General features: G+C 37.7%; 2 protein-coding genes across 2 annotated transcripts in view; both read left to right on the forward strand.

The window, feature by feature from the left end:
- Positions 1-500: 500 nt before the first annotated feature.
- On the forward strand, positions 501-5336 carry CNGA1 (cyclic nucleotide gated channel subunit alpha 1). Its single transcript, XM_032187380.1, has 7 exons — positions 501-612; positions 952-1018; positions 1383-1412; positions 1512-1613; positions 2521-2628; positions 2763-2869; positions 3919-5336. The coding sequence occupies exons 1-7, from the start codon at positions 501-503 to the stop codon at positions 5334-5336; spliced, it is 1944 nt and encodes a 647-aa protein (XP_032043271.1).
- A 2393-nt stretch (positions 5337-7729) lies between these two features.
- The window catches only part of NFXL1 (nuclear transcription factor, X-box binding like 1), a 41899-nt gene continuing 31436 nt past the window's right edge, over positions 7730-18192 (forward strand). Inside the window, exons 1-11 of the mRNA XM_032186334.1 lie at positions 7730-7835; positions 8819-8992; positions 9849-9958; positions 10693-10826; positions 11971-12149; positions 12310-12471; positions 12602-12702; positions 13852-13966; positions 14311-14435; positions 15345-15467; positions 16934-17024. Of these exons, the coding sequence (XP_032042225.1) occupies positions 7730-7835; positions 8819-8992; positions 9849-9958; positions 10693-10826; positions 11971-12149; positions 12310-12471; positions 12602-12702; positions 13852-13966; positions 14311-14435; positions 15345-15467; positions 16934-17024 (1420 nt within the window). The remainder of the gene's footprint in view (positions 7836-8818; positions 8993-9848; positions 9959-10692; positions 10827-11970; positions 12150-12309; positions 12472-12601; positions 12703-13851; positions 13967-14310; positions 14436-15344; positions 15468-16933; positions 17025-18192) is intronic.

Raw genomic sequence — 18192 nt, forward strand, 5'->3', positions numbered from 1 at the left:
CTCTCTCATCAAAGCATAACTCATGTCAGACATACTGAGATTTCTTTGGACAGCCATCCAAGCTTCCTAGTGTCTGTTTTTCAGGATGTCACCTGTGCATGAATCTATTTGTCTATCTCCATAAAACAACTTTTGAGCCTTTAGTTCAAATGAAACAGTGACAGAGGCATCAAACAAAATTTTCTATAATTATTATTATTTTTTTTTTTTTCAGTGTATGTGATCAGGAGAAAGACCTAATTAAATGTCTTCTCTAAGAGGAAGTTGTGTTGAGCATTCTTGTCATCAGCAGTTACCTGGTCACTCAGTGCACTGCAGCACCCACAGTGCCCTTTCTTTTCTGGTGGGAATGTCATAGGAATACTGTTGTTGGTTTTGGGGGAAGCAAAGAAGTAAAGGACTTTTTAGGGGGAAAAAGAAAATGTGTTCTGCTAGTTGTGAAATGTTGTGATTGTTTCTGAAATTAGTCTTCCTCTACCCAAGCTTAGACAGATTTGACCATGAAGGTAGGAGTGATTGAGACCCATCACTCCCATACAATTATCCCCAGTGTGGTAGTGCAAGACACCAGTGAGGACTCTGGACTGATGGACAAAGGGGAAAACAGGTATGTCAGAATTCTTTTATTCTATTCTATTCTATTCTATTTTACCATTATGCATCTGTTTGTATTTTTTTTTTTTATTTTCTTTAATAATTTGAATGGGATTAACTAAGCACAGATAAATTGCCTTCATCTAATTTTCTTGAACCTCTATTAATAAATTAATTTTATAAGATTGTGATATATTGCTTATTGTAAATATTTAAGATATTTTAATCCTTGTCCTTTCAATTTATGTAGATAACTTAGCCCTTGGTTAAAATGGTGAGAAGCAGTCTATGACAATTTAGAGGAAATAATTTTTGCATTTCAGCATGTATCATATAACTCTGTTGTTTTGCTGTTCCCTAGGCAGCGACATCTACCTGGTGCATTTGCACACTACAATATTAACAACAATAGTAATAAAGATGAGTAAGTACCTTTGCAATTTCATAAAATGAGAGTACTGCAATGCTAGTTGCTTAAGCAGCAATGTAAAAGAACAATCTGCTTCAAATCATTTCCTTATAAGCAGTTATGTCATGCAAGTAACCCCAGAAGAGATTGCACATACATTTGAACTTTACGTACATCAAATATGATGATCATTCCCAGCAACAAAGCTATTGTTTTTATATCTATTAATTTAAATGAAAAGTAGTTCTGTGTGAATAACAAAACAATCTTTCAAGCCAAACAGCTAAGTATAATGTGTTATCTTTACCGAACTCAGATGATTCTAATAAAGAAATGTGGAAAAAATAACTGCATCCCATTGTATTTCCCTTTTCCATAGAGAGAAGAAAAAGAAAAAAGAAAAGAAGAGGTAAGACAACTACTACTACTACTTCTAAGGCATTTAATTTTTTTCCAAATATGCTGTAACTTAGTCTGTAACAACTGAAAATGTTAATTTATTTCTTAGCAAGTCAGAAAATAAAAAGGATGGAGAAGCACAGAAGAACAAGGAAAAAAAGGAAAAAAACAAAAATAAAGATAAGTCCAAGAAGAAAGAAAAGACTGAAGAGTAAGTACTTTTCATTTAGGCCCTGCCACATTAGTGTAATAAAATTGCTTTTGATATAAAACTGAATCCATTCATGGACATCATGTAGACAAGATGCTTATTCTCTATTGAATCAGTACTGACTGCTGTTGTTCTCCCTGGAATAGTTGTATCTTTATATGTAGAAAATAGATTAAGAACATGTATGCATGCATGGAATTGATCTTAAAAAAATAAATCATGAAAAATCTCCTGTGTATTCTGATTATCCAAAATATTTTGGGTACCACTCTGCAGCAAAAAATGAGCCACTACCAGAAGCTCTTCTGCACATAAGGGCACCTACAAGCAAATAAACTCTTCTGTAATCTAAAAGCTCTTGCTTTACCTTTTGTGTTACGCTTAGAAAAATCATACTTATCTGTCCAATGAAGAGAAACTTAAAATAGTAAAGTAGTAACTTGTGTTGTTTGATTTTATGTTCTTTGGTTTCTGTATGTAAACTATGCTGATATATCATCTTGCTCAGACCTAGACATTACACATAGAGGAAGGCATGGTTTGTGTCACTTATTTAAACATTCATATTCACATAACCATTTTATTTTTTGAAAGACAATTAAATCAGCTATCAGACAAGACAGATAATTTGGTAGGAAACAAATTAATTAAAGAAGGTTGAGACTACATGTGTCCCTATAAAGTAACGTGGGACAGCTAAGTTGAGTTTTCTTAGCAAAATCTAGATTCTACACTTTGCAACTCAATGTCATGTCACACCCAACAATCAGCTTGCATTCAAGCAAGGAAGCTTAACTTTTTTTTTTTTTTTAACAGTAATAATTTAGGGAATGCTTTGTTCCTCAAAATTTGTTACATGTATTTTAAGACTTTGCTTAAGTCTCTTTTCTTCTTGCCTACCACTCAGGAAGAAGAAAGAGATTTTCATTATTGATCCAGCAGGAAATATGTATTACAACTGGTTGTTTTGCATCACAATGCCTGTCATGTACAACTGGACGATGATTATTGCTAGGTGAGGTACTCTTTTAATAAAACTTCTGACAAAATGTAATATACCTGATAGAAAATTTACTTCATTCACCAATGATTTCATGTAAGTATTTCATTTTGTTTTCATGGTACCTTACTTTTTCCTTTCCTATTTAGAGCCTGTTTTGATGAGCTTCAGAATGACTACTTGGTGGTATGGTTTATTGTTGATTATATTTCTGACATCATCTATATTGCTGACATGTTTGTACGGACAAGAACAGGTAAGTATGCTTATTGATTTGTTATTCCTATTCATGTAGTTTTATCAAGTGGTTTAAACAATTTAGAAGAATAATACTTATTAGCTGGGCACTCTCAATTAGGTGCAATTTTGAAAAAAAAATCAAAATAAATCTCTGAGTTTATAGTCACAGAAAGGCTACAGTGACCTGTAAAAACAAGAGAAAATCCTGAGTGTATTACTCCAGGATTACATAAAGATTGCAAGGTAAGCTAGGCATGTGGTAAGCTATATACAAGCTGTTCTGCCTAGAACTGCATGAACAAGGCAAAATAAACACACAATGAGCCCAGGTCAGGATCAGGAGTTTGGAAAAATTAGTACCTAAATCTGGATTCTGTATCTAAGAAGCCTCAGATGTTTCCTTGATTTTCAGGACCTTGAGAAAGTAAGACAGACAAGTAACTTCAGCTGCAACTATTTCTTTTAAAATCTTATCCTACATCTAGAGCTAGATGCCTTCAATATGGAATTGAAAGTCCCATACTCAAACTCTTTCCCCTCATTAACCACCCTTTCTATATTTTATTTTATTTTACTTTACTTTATTTTACTTTACTTTACTTTACTTTACTTTACTTTACTTTACTTTACTTTACTTTATTTTATTTTATTTTAATTAAATTTTATTTTATTTTATTTTAATTAAATTTTATTTTATTTTATTTTATTTTATTTTATTTTATTTTATTTTATTTTATTTTATTTTATTTTATTTTATTTCCAGTTCATCAGATAGTGGAGCTGTGGAGCGAAAAGAGTCAGAGTTAGAAATGTATAATTTTCAAAGCTGTATAGTGTAGCTAGAGTTGAACCACATGGCACTAAGTTGAATATTTGGATGTATGAAATTCCTTGAAAAATATGAAAAGTTGCAGAATAATGAAAAATATGAAAAGTTATCTGGAAGTTATATAAACCAAAATATATTGTTCAAAATATATTGTTCAAAGTAGATTTGGAGGATTGATATTAAACACAATGTGGTTGAAATTGAAACATTTTTTAATACTTACAATTTGATTTTAGGTTACCTGGAGCAAGGTCTTCTGGTGAAAGAAGAACAAAAGCTTAGAGAGAAATATAAGAGTTCCTTACAATTCAAATTAGATTTTCTGTCAATCATACCAACTGACCTTTTATACTTTAAGGTAGGACTGAATTACCCAGAACTAAGAATAAATCGACTACTCAGAGTTGCTCGGATGTTTGAATTTTTCCAGCGAACAGAAACAAGGACAAACTACCCAAATATCTTCAGAATCTCTAACCTTGTCATGTACATCGTGATTATTATTCACTGGAATGCCTGTGTGTACTACTCGATCTCAAAGGCTATTGGATTTGGGGCTGACACGTGGGTCTACCCCAACACCTCCCATCCTGAATTTGCCCGTCTGGTTAGAAAGTATGTCTATAGTCTCTACTGGTCAACACTGACCCTGACTACTATTGGTGAAACGCCCCCTCCTGTAAGGGATTCTGAGTATTTCTTTGTGGTCGTTGACTTCTTGGTTGGAGTATTGATTTTTGCTACCATTGTTGGTAACGTCGGTTCTATGATCTCCAACATGAATGCTGCCAGGGCAGAGTTTCAAGCAAAGATTGATGCTATCAAGCAGTATATGCACTTTCGGAACGTAAGTAAAGATATGGAAAAAAGAGTTATAAAGTGGTTTGACTATCTGTGGACAAACAAAAAGGCTGTGGATGAAAGGGAAGTCTTGAAGTACCTGCCAGACAAACTAAGAGCAGAGATTGCAATCAACGTTCACCTTGAAACACTAAAAAAGGTTCGGATTTTTGCAGACTGTGAAGCTGGTCTTCTGGTTGAGCTAGTTTTGAAACTCCAGCCACAAGTATACAGTCCTGGGGATTATATTTGCAGAAAAGGAGATATTGGACGAGAAATGTACATTATCAAAGAAGGCAAACTTGCAGTAGTCGCTGATGATGGAATTACACAATTTGTGGTCCTAAGTGATGGCAGCTATTTTGGAGAAATCAGCATTCTTAATATCAAAGGTAGCAAAGCTGGCAATCGAAGAACAGCCAATATTAGAAGTATTGGATACTCAGATTTGTTCTGTTTGTCTAAAGATGATCTCATGGAGGCTTTAACAGAGTATCCAGATGCAAAGGCAATGCTGGAAGAAAAAGGAAAGCAAATCCTAATGAAAGATGGGTTGCTGGACATTGAACTTGCAAATTTAGGAAGCGATCCTAAAGATCTGGAAGAGAAGGTTGCTTACATGGAAGGATCAATGGACAGATTACAAACAAAGTTTGCCAGGTTGTTGGCTGAGTACGATGCTGCACAACAGAAACTGAAGAAAAGACTTACACAAATCGAGAAAATATTGAAGCCAGTTATAGAGCAAGAATTTGCAGACTTGGAAGAACTAGATCCATCTGCAGATAAACCTGGAGTGTCCAAAGCAGAATAAAAACCTAGAGGTTGCCTGTAAGACTTAGGGTCAATCTTGAATGGGGCTGAACACATTTCTATGGGGTTGAATTAATTTCTAATCTTGTAGGACCTGACTATTGCTTATGAAAAATGATTTGTTGAAGTAATGTCACTAATTCCCTACAAGCAACACATATGCATCAGGTTTAGGAAAGAAGAAGAAACAAGAATGGGGATGGAACATAACACCTTCCTCTTTACACAATACCATTGTACAGCAAATGCATTCTATCTGTGCATGAATAGGGATGGTTTTGCTGACCATTTAAAAATAATTTCTTCATGTCCATTTATGCAAGCAAGGAAGGAAAAGTTTGGTAATAATTGCATTAATTATTTAAAGTAAATATAGGCATGAATCATGATAATACATTTGTGTATAAACAAACACATTTTAATATCTATTGATTAACATAAGATTAATTAAATACAGGAAAATACATAAAAATTAGGTATATCTACAGGGCAAATGCAAGTACTGAAGGTTGGAAAATATTATGACTTAATTGGATCCATGTCAGCTGATTTCTTGAGATGTTAGAGGGCATTATAATGGTGCTTTTTTTGGGATATCACAGGCAAAGGCTGAAGCACGGAGGGGAGGAAATTTGATCATTTTTATGTATCAATATGAGACAAAAGGATGGCAGGATATCTGGTTGCTCTTTCTGTAATAATAACAAATATGTAATATTGAAGGCTGTTCTGCTCCATGTAATCACATGGCTGCTGAACATGGACTACCATTTCTTTAAGATCTGTGCTTAATATTTTTTGACTAATGTAACAGTTGTGGATGCTGGCAGAGTGCAAGGGAAGAGATGACAGAAAGAGGTCAAACTCTCCCTACAGCACCTTTTGTAGCTACTGTTAGGGGAAGAATACAGGGACTAAATAGGGTGTTTGTATTTCATTTACAGTGTTTTTCTTTCTTCTGTTCTTAATCACTACTAGAGATAGTAAAATCTATGGTTTCACAAGTCAGCTAAGTTTTCAACTGAAAACTTAATATCTCTATCAAAAGAGATATTTTCTTTCTTTCTTCTTTTTTTTTTTTCTTTTTCTTTCTTTCTTTCATTCTTTTTTTAAATTTATTATTTATTTATTTTCCTAATTTACGTATCTTTTCATTTGCAAAATTGGTTATATTAGTTGTCATGTCAGACTTGGCTAGGTATTTTCAGTAGATTTTGATCATAGCTATTTAATGCTGGACAAGTTTGATGACAGGGAGTGAGGCAAGGGAGCGCACAGAGAGAATACATAATTCTGTATTTAGAGCATTTAGAATATCTTGGCCAATTGGATGGCAATTGGATTCCCAGTCTTAAAAAATACGTATGTAAAAATTACAATTACTTGATAATACCTCTATATTTCCATTTTTGGCTCTAGCAAGATGGAGATACAATGAACTGGATCTTTTGTAAAAGTGTGGAAAATGTGTCTTTTGCAAAGTGCATTCATTTCTGATTTTTTTTTTTTTTTTAATGTCGACAAGTTTCTTGAATGGGAGAGTTATATAATGGATTTCACAGATTAAATGTTATGAAGTAATGCATAGAATATAAGGAACAACAAGGATAAATGTACATATGGGATGGCTGTTCATTCACTTTGAATGGCACATGGCTCAATGTGCTGGTGAAGTGAATGGGTATGCATTTAATTAAAACTATCAGAACGTAAAAGAGCAAGCATTATTCTGGCACTTACTGCATTTTGTACATTGGACTTTGCAATCAGATTTCTTATAATTCACGTCTTTAATATAACTTGCAATCTATATGGCAGCAGCATCCCATAGGGCTGTGTCATATTTTCTTAGGCACTTAAGAAGCACTTTTCACCTTTTAAGATTTTGTATTAGAGTTTGTTAGAGTATTTGTTAGTGAGTTAATTCCATTTTAACATACTGAGTTTTAGTGAATAAAGACAGAGATCTGTTCACATTTTTTCTTTTATTTATCCTTCAGTCTGTGACATGAGTTGTAGTCACTAACTGCCACTTTCTTGAGAATAAAAAATATTTTATTTAAAATAAATTTGAAATAAAACAGAAAAACAGGTTTGACCTGCAGCATTTTACTGAGTATTTTCAGGCACTTTATTATCTGAAATCCCATATTATTTAACTTGTAAGAATATGTATTTGCTGAAACAATAAATAAATAGTTTCCTCCTGGAAGAGTAAGGCAAGATAAGTGCTATAGAGAATTGTCAATCAAATTAAATTTTTATTTCAAGTTGCACTTATTTGCCAGAACGTTTTTGGGTGCATACAGTTTATTCAATAGGTATTTCTATGCAGTAAAACCTTCTGGGTATTACTTAAGTAAACATATGCCTAAAAGCTGATTTGTGAAGCTAATGTATTTTGAAAAAGAGTGTATTAAACGTGCACTACAGCCTCACACTACTGAGAAGGCTGCCAGAAGGAGAGAGAAAGCCAGCGTGTCTGTGGCCAGAGTGGGAGGCAAGAAGAAATTCAACCATGAAAGAGAGAAGAAACTGGGGCACTAGGGAACAGCTTTCTGGTTATCAGCAGTATCGGGCAGGCTCCTGTGGACCTTCACAAAGAGCAGGCTTGGCTAGGGCAGGCCACCCTTCCACACTTCAGCTCCTCGTGAGGGTTTGCCCTTAATTCCTGGCTTTTCCACCCACTCTCCCTGGAAGCACTGCAGGCCTCCAGCCAGGAGGCAGCAGCACGGCGCCCGCCACCTCAGCAGCCCGAGCGCTGCCGCGCCGCGGTGCACGCTGGGTACTGTAGTCCTCGGCCCCATCCCGGCGCCTCCCTCCTCGCTGCGGCGCGGGGCGCGCTGGGAGTTGTAGGCGGGAGCAGCCCGGCCCCGAAGCCGCAGCCTCCACCGCCGCTTCCGGCCGGCGAGGCAGGAGGCAGCGGCGGGCCGGGAGGCGGCCGGGAGGGAGCCCCGCGCTGCGCGGCCGGCGGGCGGGCGGAGATGGAGGCGGCCTGGCGGCAGGGCGGCCGCGGCCGGGGCCGTGCCAGGCCCGGGGAGGGGCTCTCCGGCCGCGCCGGGGCGGCTGCGAGGCCCCCGGCCCCCAAGGGCCGCGGCGGTGCCTGCGCTCCGGCGGCGGCGAGCGGCGGCGAGGGGGGCGGCGGTGAGCGAGTTGTGCTTGTGTTGTGCTGCTGGTGGTTTCAAAACATGCTGCTGGTAAAGCAGCTTTGTAAATGAACACGTCTTAGTAAGTCAGGTTGGGTGTCAGAAGGAATTGACCGATGCTAACAGCTGTTGTGAGTATTGTGGTTAACGCTCAGTGAAGAAGAAAATGCAGTGGATGTATTCTTGTGTGGTACTGGCAGTGTAACAAAATAGCGCCCTTAAAAGCGTAAAATAATGAAACTCTTTAAGGAAAAGAACTGTTGAAGGTATGTAGACCCAAACATGATGTTACGATTAACTGTCATGATACTAATCGTTGTTAATCTGTTCTTTTAAGTAGAACTATCTTCGCAGAGGAGGTTTGATGAAATTAAGAAAGCTAATCAGGCTGCAGCAAAAAAGCTGGTTGAAGACCAGTTTAGTTCCTCATCAGAAGATGACGATGAAGATGCTGAAGTAAAACAAGGAAAGATTTTGGCAAAAACATTTACCATATACACCAGTCAAACCGGTAAACTTTTTTCATATCTTGACTTCTATTTAGGTACTAAAGCATAACCAAGGTTGTCTTATTGGTTATATATTAGAGTTGTTCCATAATATGAGAGAAATTACTTTGTTCTGATTTACTTCTTGTATTAAAACTGTTTATTCTGAGCAGTAAATGCTGGCTGTGCTTCTTGCTTCAGTCAGCAGAATCAATGGTATAGTTGTGAAGCTTTCTTAAGTGCTTCTAATAATCGCAGAATCACAGAACTGTAGGGGTTGGAAGGGACCTCGAAAGATCATCAGGTCCAACCCCCCTGCCAAAGCAGGTTCCTCAGAGCAGGCTGCCCAGGTAGGCATCCAGACAGGCCTTGAATATCTCCAGAGAAGGAGACTCCACAACCTCCCTAGGCAGCCTCTTCCAACGCTCCGTCACCCTCACCATGAAGAAGTTCCTTCGCATGTCAGTGCAGAACTTTCTGTGCTCTGACTTGCAGCCATTGCCCCTTATCCTATCCCCACAAACCACTGAGAAGAGGTTGGCTACATCCTTCTGTCCCCCACCCTTCAGATATTTATATACATAGAGGAGATCCCCTCTCAGTCTTCTCTTCTCCAGGCTGAACAGACCCAGGTCTCTCAGCCTTTCTTCGTAGGGAAGATGCTCCAGGCCCTGTATCATCTTTGTGGCCCTCCACTGGACTTTTTCCAGGAGATTCCTGTCTTTCTTGTACCAGGGAGCGCAGAACTGGACACATAATGCGGTTTTGTAGTAATGTGTGACTGGCCTCAGTTCAGAGAAAAATAATTGTACGGTCTCAACATGTACAGAACAGCAGATCAAAGATTACTGATTGCCTTAAAATCTTTTTCTGTTAAAGATGGAGATGCAAGTGAACTGGAACGTACAAGACAATATGTGAACGAAGCTTTTCAGTCAGGAGCTATGACATGCCTGATCTGCATTGCTTCAGTTAAAAGGAACCAAGCTGTAAGTAGTTCACTGCAGTCTTCAGGAGGTTACAAAACAAATTATTAACATTTTTAGGTAACTGCTGAACCTTGGAAGGGAAAAATGTTTAGTACTTTCTCTATCTAGGTGTCTTGGGACCCAGAGCATGTGACAGGGAGAGAGGCAGAGGGAGGGCTGGGGTTGTTTAATCTGGCAGGGAGGAGGCTAAGGAATGATATGATTACATCCTCTGTCTACTTGGGAGTTGCTAAAGCCAGTCTTTTTTGTGGTGACAGAAGGTGTAATATAAGGGGGCAGTGACACAGTCTGAGGCTTGAGAGGTGCAGATTGTACACACAATATGACACACAGACAGGTTGCCCATGATGACTGTGGAATCCCCATCTGTAAAGAGCCTACAGGTCCCTAAGTCTGACAATTGCTAACTTGGCAGTAATCACGCTTTGGGCAAGAGGTTGCACTGGTGTGTTTAAATCAACGTCTCTATGATTATATGGATACTTTGGGCTCCATAAGCTTTGATGAAAACTTCCCATAGCAGCAGGAAGAAAAGAATGTGGATATGAGTCTGTAGCAGTAAAATGTCTGTATTAATCTGAAGTAGCAATAGGTAGAATTTGTCTTTTGGAACCTGTTTTTTGTTTAAATGGGAAAATAAAAAGCTTGTATTTTTTTAGATATAGATTTTTATCAATTGAAACAGGAAAAAAAAAAGCTAATGTAAAGAAATGGCACTTATATTTGCTCTTTAGGTCTGGAGCTGTTGTGGATGCTTTTGTATATTTCACCTGGTATGTATCCAGAAGTGGGCCAAGGACAGCCTTTTCCTGGTGTCATCTCCTTTGACAGACGATGATTTTGGGAAGAAAGATTATCCGTGGCCCTGGTGAGCTCTTCATGGTATACTTACAAAAATACTTTTGTTGTGAAACGTGTGAACTTCTGTTACTTTAGAAAGGATTGGTATGTATAAATGACAGGGGCACACACACACACAAAAAAAAGTTTAGAAGGTTTGCTTTTGCATATCTTTTCTTAATTCTTTACAAGTTTTTGCTAATGTAATTTGGTAATGTTTCAGTGATGTTAAAAATATTTTTCTGCATCAAATTTGTTTTAACTTGTGAAAAAGTAAATCTGTTGTGTGTCAGCCTCTCGTTAATTTTAAATGGTTTTACATATTTATGTAATTTTAAAAATTGTCATCAGTAGCATGTGAAATTAAAAAAAAAAAAGTAGTAAGATTTATAGATTGATTTTTTTTTTTTCCAAAATTTCTGTGTAACTCAAACATTAAAGCCAGTTTTGTAGTTTTACATGAGATTGTGGCTGTATGAATAATGAGTCTTGCTTTTTCAGTAAGTTTGTCTCTGAAAGTTATGCCAAGGTTTTTCTGTGCAGGTTTTTTGCACCATATTTGCCCACCTGGTTTTCTGTGGGTAGTTGTAGTAATGTCTTTGAGGTTCAAGCCTCTGTCAAATTTGGTTGAAACTGCCTGGTGGATTCAAAAGCTCTACTAACGTGGGATCCCAGACAAGTTGGTTTGCTTTAGAAACATTTTTAGTTTACAGTTTTTAGTTACAGCTTTTGTTATGTAATGTTTTAATAACATTGATGAATCTCGTTTTATGTACTTCAGAGATCTTTACGGGTGAAAGCCTGTTTTTCTTTCTCTCATTTTTTTTTTTTTTTTTAATTGGTTCTTTTTAAAGAGACTGCCTTTGTTGCATACCTTCCTTTGGTATTACTTAGAAATTATTTCATATGTCTGTTATACCAAATGCCTTTACATATATTCTCAGACAAAAAAAAATGTTGCAGTAATAGAACAATTCCTTATACATTTATTAGAATTGTAGTAACATGAGTTTATTTTTCAGTGGTGTAAAATCTGACATATAGCAAGACCTTTATTGTTTATTATAGATGAGTTGTAAAAAACTTACTTAGTAGCCTGGTAACAATCTTGGGAAACTGAAATAATGAAAAATAACCCCTTTCTTTTTCCCTTCCTTTTTCCTTTCTTGTAGTCCAAAATGTAGGTTTGAATACAAACGGTCTGAAACTCCCAGTAGGTATTACTGTTACTGTGGAAAAGTAGAGAATCCACCTTTGGACCCATGGCTGGTACCGCATTCCTGTGGTCAAATATGTGAGAGGGAATTCAAACCTCCTTGTGGGCATAAATGTTTGCTGCTTTGTCATCCAGGTAAATCCATTGTGTCTCTTGATTGTATGTCCTGTATTTATGTAGCTGTTCCATGACTACTTAAAATCTGCTAGCTATGTTTAAAATTCTTAGAGTAAAAAAGATTTTAGTTAAGGTTGCATTTGCTCAACAGCTATTTTTTTTTTTTTTCTGTGCTTAGGACCCTGTCCACCTTGCCCAAAGATGGTCACAACAACCTGTCACTGTAAGAAAGCTAAGCCAGTGCCCCGAAGATGCAGTGCAAAGGAATGGTCATGTCGTCTGCCATGCGGACGACTGTTGCTGTGTGGACAGCACACTTGTGAGAATCCCTGCCACGCAGGTAGACCTGTCTTCTTAAACTTCATAGGAGTAGTTGTTTTAAGAATTAAAACACGTTATTCCTTTCCAAGTTGAATATAAAAAGAAAAAATTCTAATTCCTATCCCGTTTCACTTCATGATTTCATGTAGGAAATTGTCAGCCCTGTCCACGTGTCAGTAAACAGCGGTGCATCTGTGGAAGACAGACAGCAGAAAGGCTTTGTGCAAGTCCTCAGTGGCAGTGTGATCAGGTATATTGCATGATCATGCCATTTTTTTTTTTTAGCTTGTGTTGCATCTGTGTAGGCAATGATGTCTAAGGATGAATCTGCTTGGTAGTCCAGTTTACTTCTGACAGTAGTCAAAATGACACTGTTCAGGAATTTGCTAGCTCAGCTAGCAGTGAATTTGACCTCTATATTCTGTTTTTTTTTTTTTTTGTACTTCAGGTTGAAATTTCATAAACATAAAACCACAGCTTAATAAACAAGTTTCATGCTCGCTTACTTCTAGCAATGGTAGCAGAGTGAAAGCTGTGTGATTTGTTTTCTGAATTATATTTGCAGCTTGTTCTTAAGGACCAAGGCTATAGATTGACATACTGGAAAAAATAAAATTATTAATAAAAAAATATTAGCAGGTGGAGTGGAGGTTGTACCAGGAGGTGCTGGTCACTATGATCCTAATAAGAAAGGCACTTAGACCCTGCAAAGTACCAGTTAAAATGCTGTTTATTTGAGCTAACGCTATAGAGAACAAGAGAATAGTGTAAATAACACTGTGAACCTTTAGATGGTGGGAACTCTAAGCTGCGAGCACTGAGTGGGCCTCCAGCCCGTGTGCAGCTTGCTGTGCAGACCCTGACAGTAGCAAGTGTTACTGTGTTTTGGTCTGATTCAAGCTGTTCCAAGATTTTGTTACAAGAAACAACTTGATTAATTTCTAATGCCAGAGAGGATGTTCACGTGAGAAATTCTTGCTGTGTTTCTAGATAAAGGCAAGGACATGCACCTGGCATAATCACAGGCACCGAGTGGGAGCGGTCTGCAGGCTGCTCTGTTACTGCAAGCTGGATAAGTTTATCCAGTAGGCAAGGGATACGTGCAGCACAACACAGGCCTGAAGACCATGCTATGTGTGTAGTATAGCACAGCAAAGGGACCCTGCTCAGGCTGTTTTGTGAAGGGCCCTTTGATGTACAGTGGTCTTCAAGTCAGGATCACTCCAGGGATCAGCAGTTTCGTTTGGCAAACAAAAATACCGTTACAATTCATTTCTCAGAAAAGTTTAATTGCAGGCCTCCAGACATCTCCCATCTCTATTTTTTTTGTCTTGGCTTGCTTTGTCTTACCATGCTATCGTGTTACATTACATTCACTTGGTTTCTCTGAGCTTTCCAGGTGTGTGGGAAAGCTTTGCCTTGCGGTAATCACACTTGTGAACAAGTTTGTCATGCTGGTCCCTGTGGAGACTGTCCCCGTTCTGGGAAAAGGTCCTGTCCATGTGGAAAATCAAGTAAGTTTCTTTTTTTTTTTTTTTTTTTTTAAACAAACAAAGTAAAGAAATGTCATCCAGTATTTGTCTGTCAGTAGTTTTGGTTACTACTGCAGCGCAGGGTCCATAAAAAGTTCTTATAAACAGTGAACTGTGAAAGGTAAAATGAACCTTTTTGCTTAATTTGCTTTCAGAGCTTTATTTAGTATTATTTAGTAGCAAGGGGCTAATCTTCTGTGTGAATAATTCTAGGGAAGATTATTCCAAAAATGAGAGATAATTAGCATTTGGTACATCACAGTATGTGCTGTTTTCTGAATACTTTTTTTCTCTGTCTGCTTGTACTTCCCTGTCTTTTAATCTAGAGTTTACATTGCCTTGTACGGAAGATGTGCCCACTTGTGGTGATAGTTGTGACAAAGTTCTAGAATGTGGCATCCACAAATGTTCACAGCGCTGTCATCGAGGTCCCTGTGAAATATGCAGACAGGTCAGTCCAACTGCAGGAGGTTCACATTGTTAGGATTTTTAAACACTGTATGTTTGGAACGCTGCAAGTCTTCTGAGGAAAAATAAGGCCTATTTGTCACAAAATCTATGGCTCTTCTGGGATGAAGGCTTAATTTTTTTAAATTAAATATGCCCTAAAAACAACTTAATTTTCCCTAGCTCTTTTAGCTTCCTTGTTGTTCTGTCTTACTGTGTGTCTTCATTAGTGAAACAGAATATGCTGTTACATAATATTATTTTCTTATTAACAAGAAAATAATGTTTTACTCCATTCTAAATAACTGTGTAGCTTTTGTGGTCTGGCCTATAATGCTGTTGCTCTGTTTGTTATTGTTGTCTCTTCTGGACTACCCTTGGCTGTAAAGTTTATGGTGAAAACAGTTAGCACATAGCTGGAATGTAGGTCAGGTAAACCCACTCATTTCTTAAATCGTCTATGTACGTGATGGATGGATTTACTGTGCAGGAGAAGTACTTCTTGTATGAATTAATTTTGCATTTACACTTGATGTCTTGCACTACACTCAAGTGCTTCTCCTGAAGTGTCTTTCCTGTTGGTGAGTCCAAGGCTAAAGTCTTGCCACGAGGTGCCATCTAAAGCACAGTGTTTCCAGTACTGACACAAGGTCACCCAGTAGTTACAGAACAGATAGGTAACCTGCTGTTAGAGCAGGTAATATTCTATCTGTTGTGATAGGCCGTTGTGAAGTTATTCTGCCATGAACTTTGCTTTTCAGCTAGTAGTAGGAAGCTTTTTTTCTACTCCTACTGCATTAGTTTTTTTTTTGTTGTTGTTGTTTTTGTTTTTTGCTTTGCTTTGGGGGGCAGGGGAGTACCTGGAATGTATTAAACATACCTTGCTTTTTTTTTCCCCTACTTTGCTGCCCAGGAAGTTGAAAAACAGTGTCGCTGTGGAAAGCACACTAAGCGCATGCCATGCCATAAGCCTTATCTGTGTGAGACAAAGTGTACTAAAATTCGTGATTGCCAAAAGCACCAGTGTAGGAGAAAGGTAAGTGTCCAGAGATGGTCTTTCTCAAATGGATCACTTTGATAATTAAATAAATACATAATAAAATCCAAAAATAAAATAATTTATTAGTTCCAGCTCATGTTATTATATAGAAAGAGAAGTTCTCTTCCATGTCATTCAAGTCAGTTTGCAGTGTACCAGAGTTCTCTGAACAGCATGTCAGCAAAAAAAAAAAAAACAAACCAACAGTTCCCTTGAAAGCTGGGAGTGGATTTTGACAACTTTCCAGCTCCAGAAGACAGTTTTGCTTTCAGCTACTTGAGTATATACTAATGCTTTACGCATTCAGGGGTGGTTATATCCATTCATATTTTTCCTTTGTAGGAAGAATTGGGGTTCTCCAATAGCTTAGTAAGGGACATATTGTGGTTTTTGACAATGCAGCAGTCCACGCCTCTCTAATATGCATCACTGCAAACAGCAGTGGTCTGCGGATTGGGAAAAAAGAGTTTTTGTTCTCATTTGAGGTTGATAACTCAGACCTTGCTTTTCAGTTTGTTGATTTATGAAGGCCAAGCATGTTAATCCTACATTTCTATGTTTCTTTCTAACTTAAAAAAATGAATATTTTTGCATGTTATATAGGAAATGGAAACTAAATAAATAAATATGGATGTTGCCTTTTTTGTGTAAATGGATTTAGATAGCTATTCTAAAGCAACTGTTACTAATATATATTTTCCTATTTAGAAATACTTTGAATATCTTTTCAAGGGTATTGATATTGAAGGCTTTGGGAGAGGTGTTTTTCTATCTCTTGACTGTCTCATGTTCCTGTCTCTAGCATTCCTGCCCTCCCTGTCCTCCCACCCCAGCAAGGAAAATTAAAAGGCAAGGTGCTAGCAGATGTTGCAGGCTGCTGAAGTTTCAAATGTTTGCTTTCCAGGCAGGACACATTTTTACTTTCAGTATGAGCTTGGTATATGATAGCTAACTGAAAGGTTAATTAAATAATTTTCACAATGCAAGTTTCTACATTCTTGCAAGTTTGTAACATTGAAGTTCACTGGGATGTTTCCTCATTTCACTTGAAAGCACAAAAATCTTTTATGCTGTCTCACAGTTGTTCTCTTTGGTTACAGTAGGTGGGAATCATGTTGAATTGTACTCTGTGATCCAGGTTTAATAGGTTTTTGTGTAATCTTCTGAAATGATTTCAGATTAAAATATAAGAAGAATTTGAACTCTTAAGATGATACTCAGTTTTTTGGAAGCCCTCTGCCTGTTCAATATATTGAAATGATGCTCTCAATTTTGTGTTCTCTTATTACTTAAACAGTTTATTATTTACACATCTTCATTTCTATTCCTGGCATGACTGATAAAATATCACTAAACTGGATGAATAAAGTTTTATGAAGCACGGGGAGGGTGAGAGAGAGTGGAAAAGGGTGAATTTATACAAAAAATGTCAAAGTTTGCAGTTACGTATTTTGTTTCAACAGTGCTGTTCTGGAAACTGTCCACCTTGTGATCAAGTCTGTGGGCGGACCTTAGGCTGCAGAAACCACAAATGTCCTTCAGGCTGCCACAGAGGTAAGAACAGGTGAAGGATCCCCACAGCGCTAAGCAATCACAATAAGCAAAATAGTGTTGATTTTTTGCCAAATGTGGTGCTTGTATAACTCTGTGTAATGCTCAACAAATTTTCTCCCGTTGTTGCATGCGGGCTTTTTGTGGGGGTAGTTTGTTTGAAAGATTTTTGGTGCTGGTTAGAGCCTGAGGGCTTACAGAATGACAGCCAGAGTGTTTGCCTGCTAATTTTACTTAACAGTGTTTTTCTGAACATGCTCGATGCCCTTTCCAAGTGCTTAATTCAAAATGCATTGTATGACACTTCCCTAAGTAATTCTGGTCACTGAATATGCATAACAAAGTCCAAGTACATACAGAAATGACTGTGCTGGTTGAGTCTGGATGGCTTTAAAAAAAAATCCTAGAACGTAATGTGTGATATTAGTGGGCGAAAAAAGAAGTTGGTGGAACTTGAATATATATTGGTATCTTACAGATGTGAAAATAAAAACTTGCTACTGATGATATCAAAGATAACAAAAAAGTTTATTTCTCCATCCAGTGACCTTGGTTAAAAAGAACCTGAAATTGACCAAAATTACCTGGTAGCTTTTATCCTGTGATTGCTTTGACATTCCTTTGGTAGGGAATTAGATTGCAGTGACTGAGAAGGGGCAGTTTTCTCAGCAGTTTTCCTTCTAGAAGCTGCTGCCCTGCTGAAATAGCAGCTGAGTAGAGTCTATGTAATTCACCTTAGCATTCTGAACTATAAATTGCAGCACCTCAGGAAATAATTCACAGCTTGTTCAGCCAATCTTGCTTTTGAGGCAGTGAGTCTTAGGAGGGTAGGGACAAGTAAATACGGTAGTTGTCCCAGTTAACCTTCTGTTAAATCTGTCATTACAAACTAGTGGTATGTTTTTCGTGTCCCTTCTCTTCCTTTCCTTTTCCCTCCCTGCCTTTCCCCTCTAAATCCTGGACGTATTTTTTTTTTTTTTGTATTACCAGAAGAAAACTGGTAACGCTTTTTTTTTTCCTGCATTAGTTTGAACTGGAGAATCATAGAACCATAGAATAATTTGGGTTGGAAGGGACCTTAAAGATCATCCAATTCCAACCCCCCTGCCATGGGCAGGGATGCCTCCCACCAGACCAGGTTGCCCAAAGCCCCATCCAGCCTGGTCTTGAG

The sequence above is a fragment of the Aythya fuligula genome, chromosome 4, assembly GCF_009819795.1.
Source record: "Aythya fuligula isolate bAytFul2 chromosome 4, bAytFul2.pri, whole genome shotgun sequence".
Taxonomy (NCBI): Eukaryota; Metazoa; Chordata; class Aves; order Anseriformes; family Anatidae; genus Aythya; species Aythya fuligula.

Coding starts and splice junctions, on each gene's coding strand:
- CNGA1 (XM_032187380.1), top strand. CDS start 501: ATGAAGGTAGGAGTGATTGAGACCCATCACTCCCATACAATTATCCCC. Junction 613..951: donor CAAAGGGGAAAACAGGTATG/TCAGAATTCTTT, acceptor TTTTGCTGTTCC/CTAGGCAGCGACATCTACCT. Junction 2,629..2,762: donor TGGACGATGATTATTGCTAG/GTGAGGTACTCT, acceptor TTTCCTATTTAG/AGCCTGTTTTGATGAGCTTC.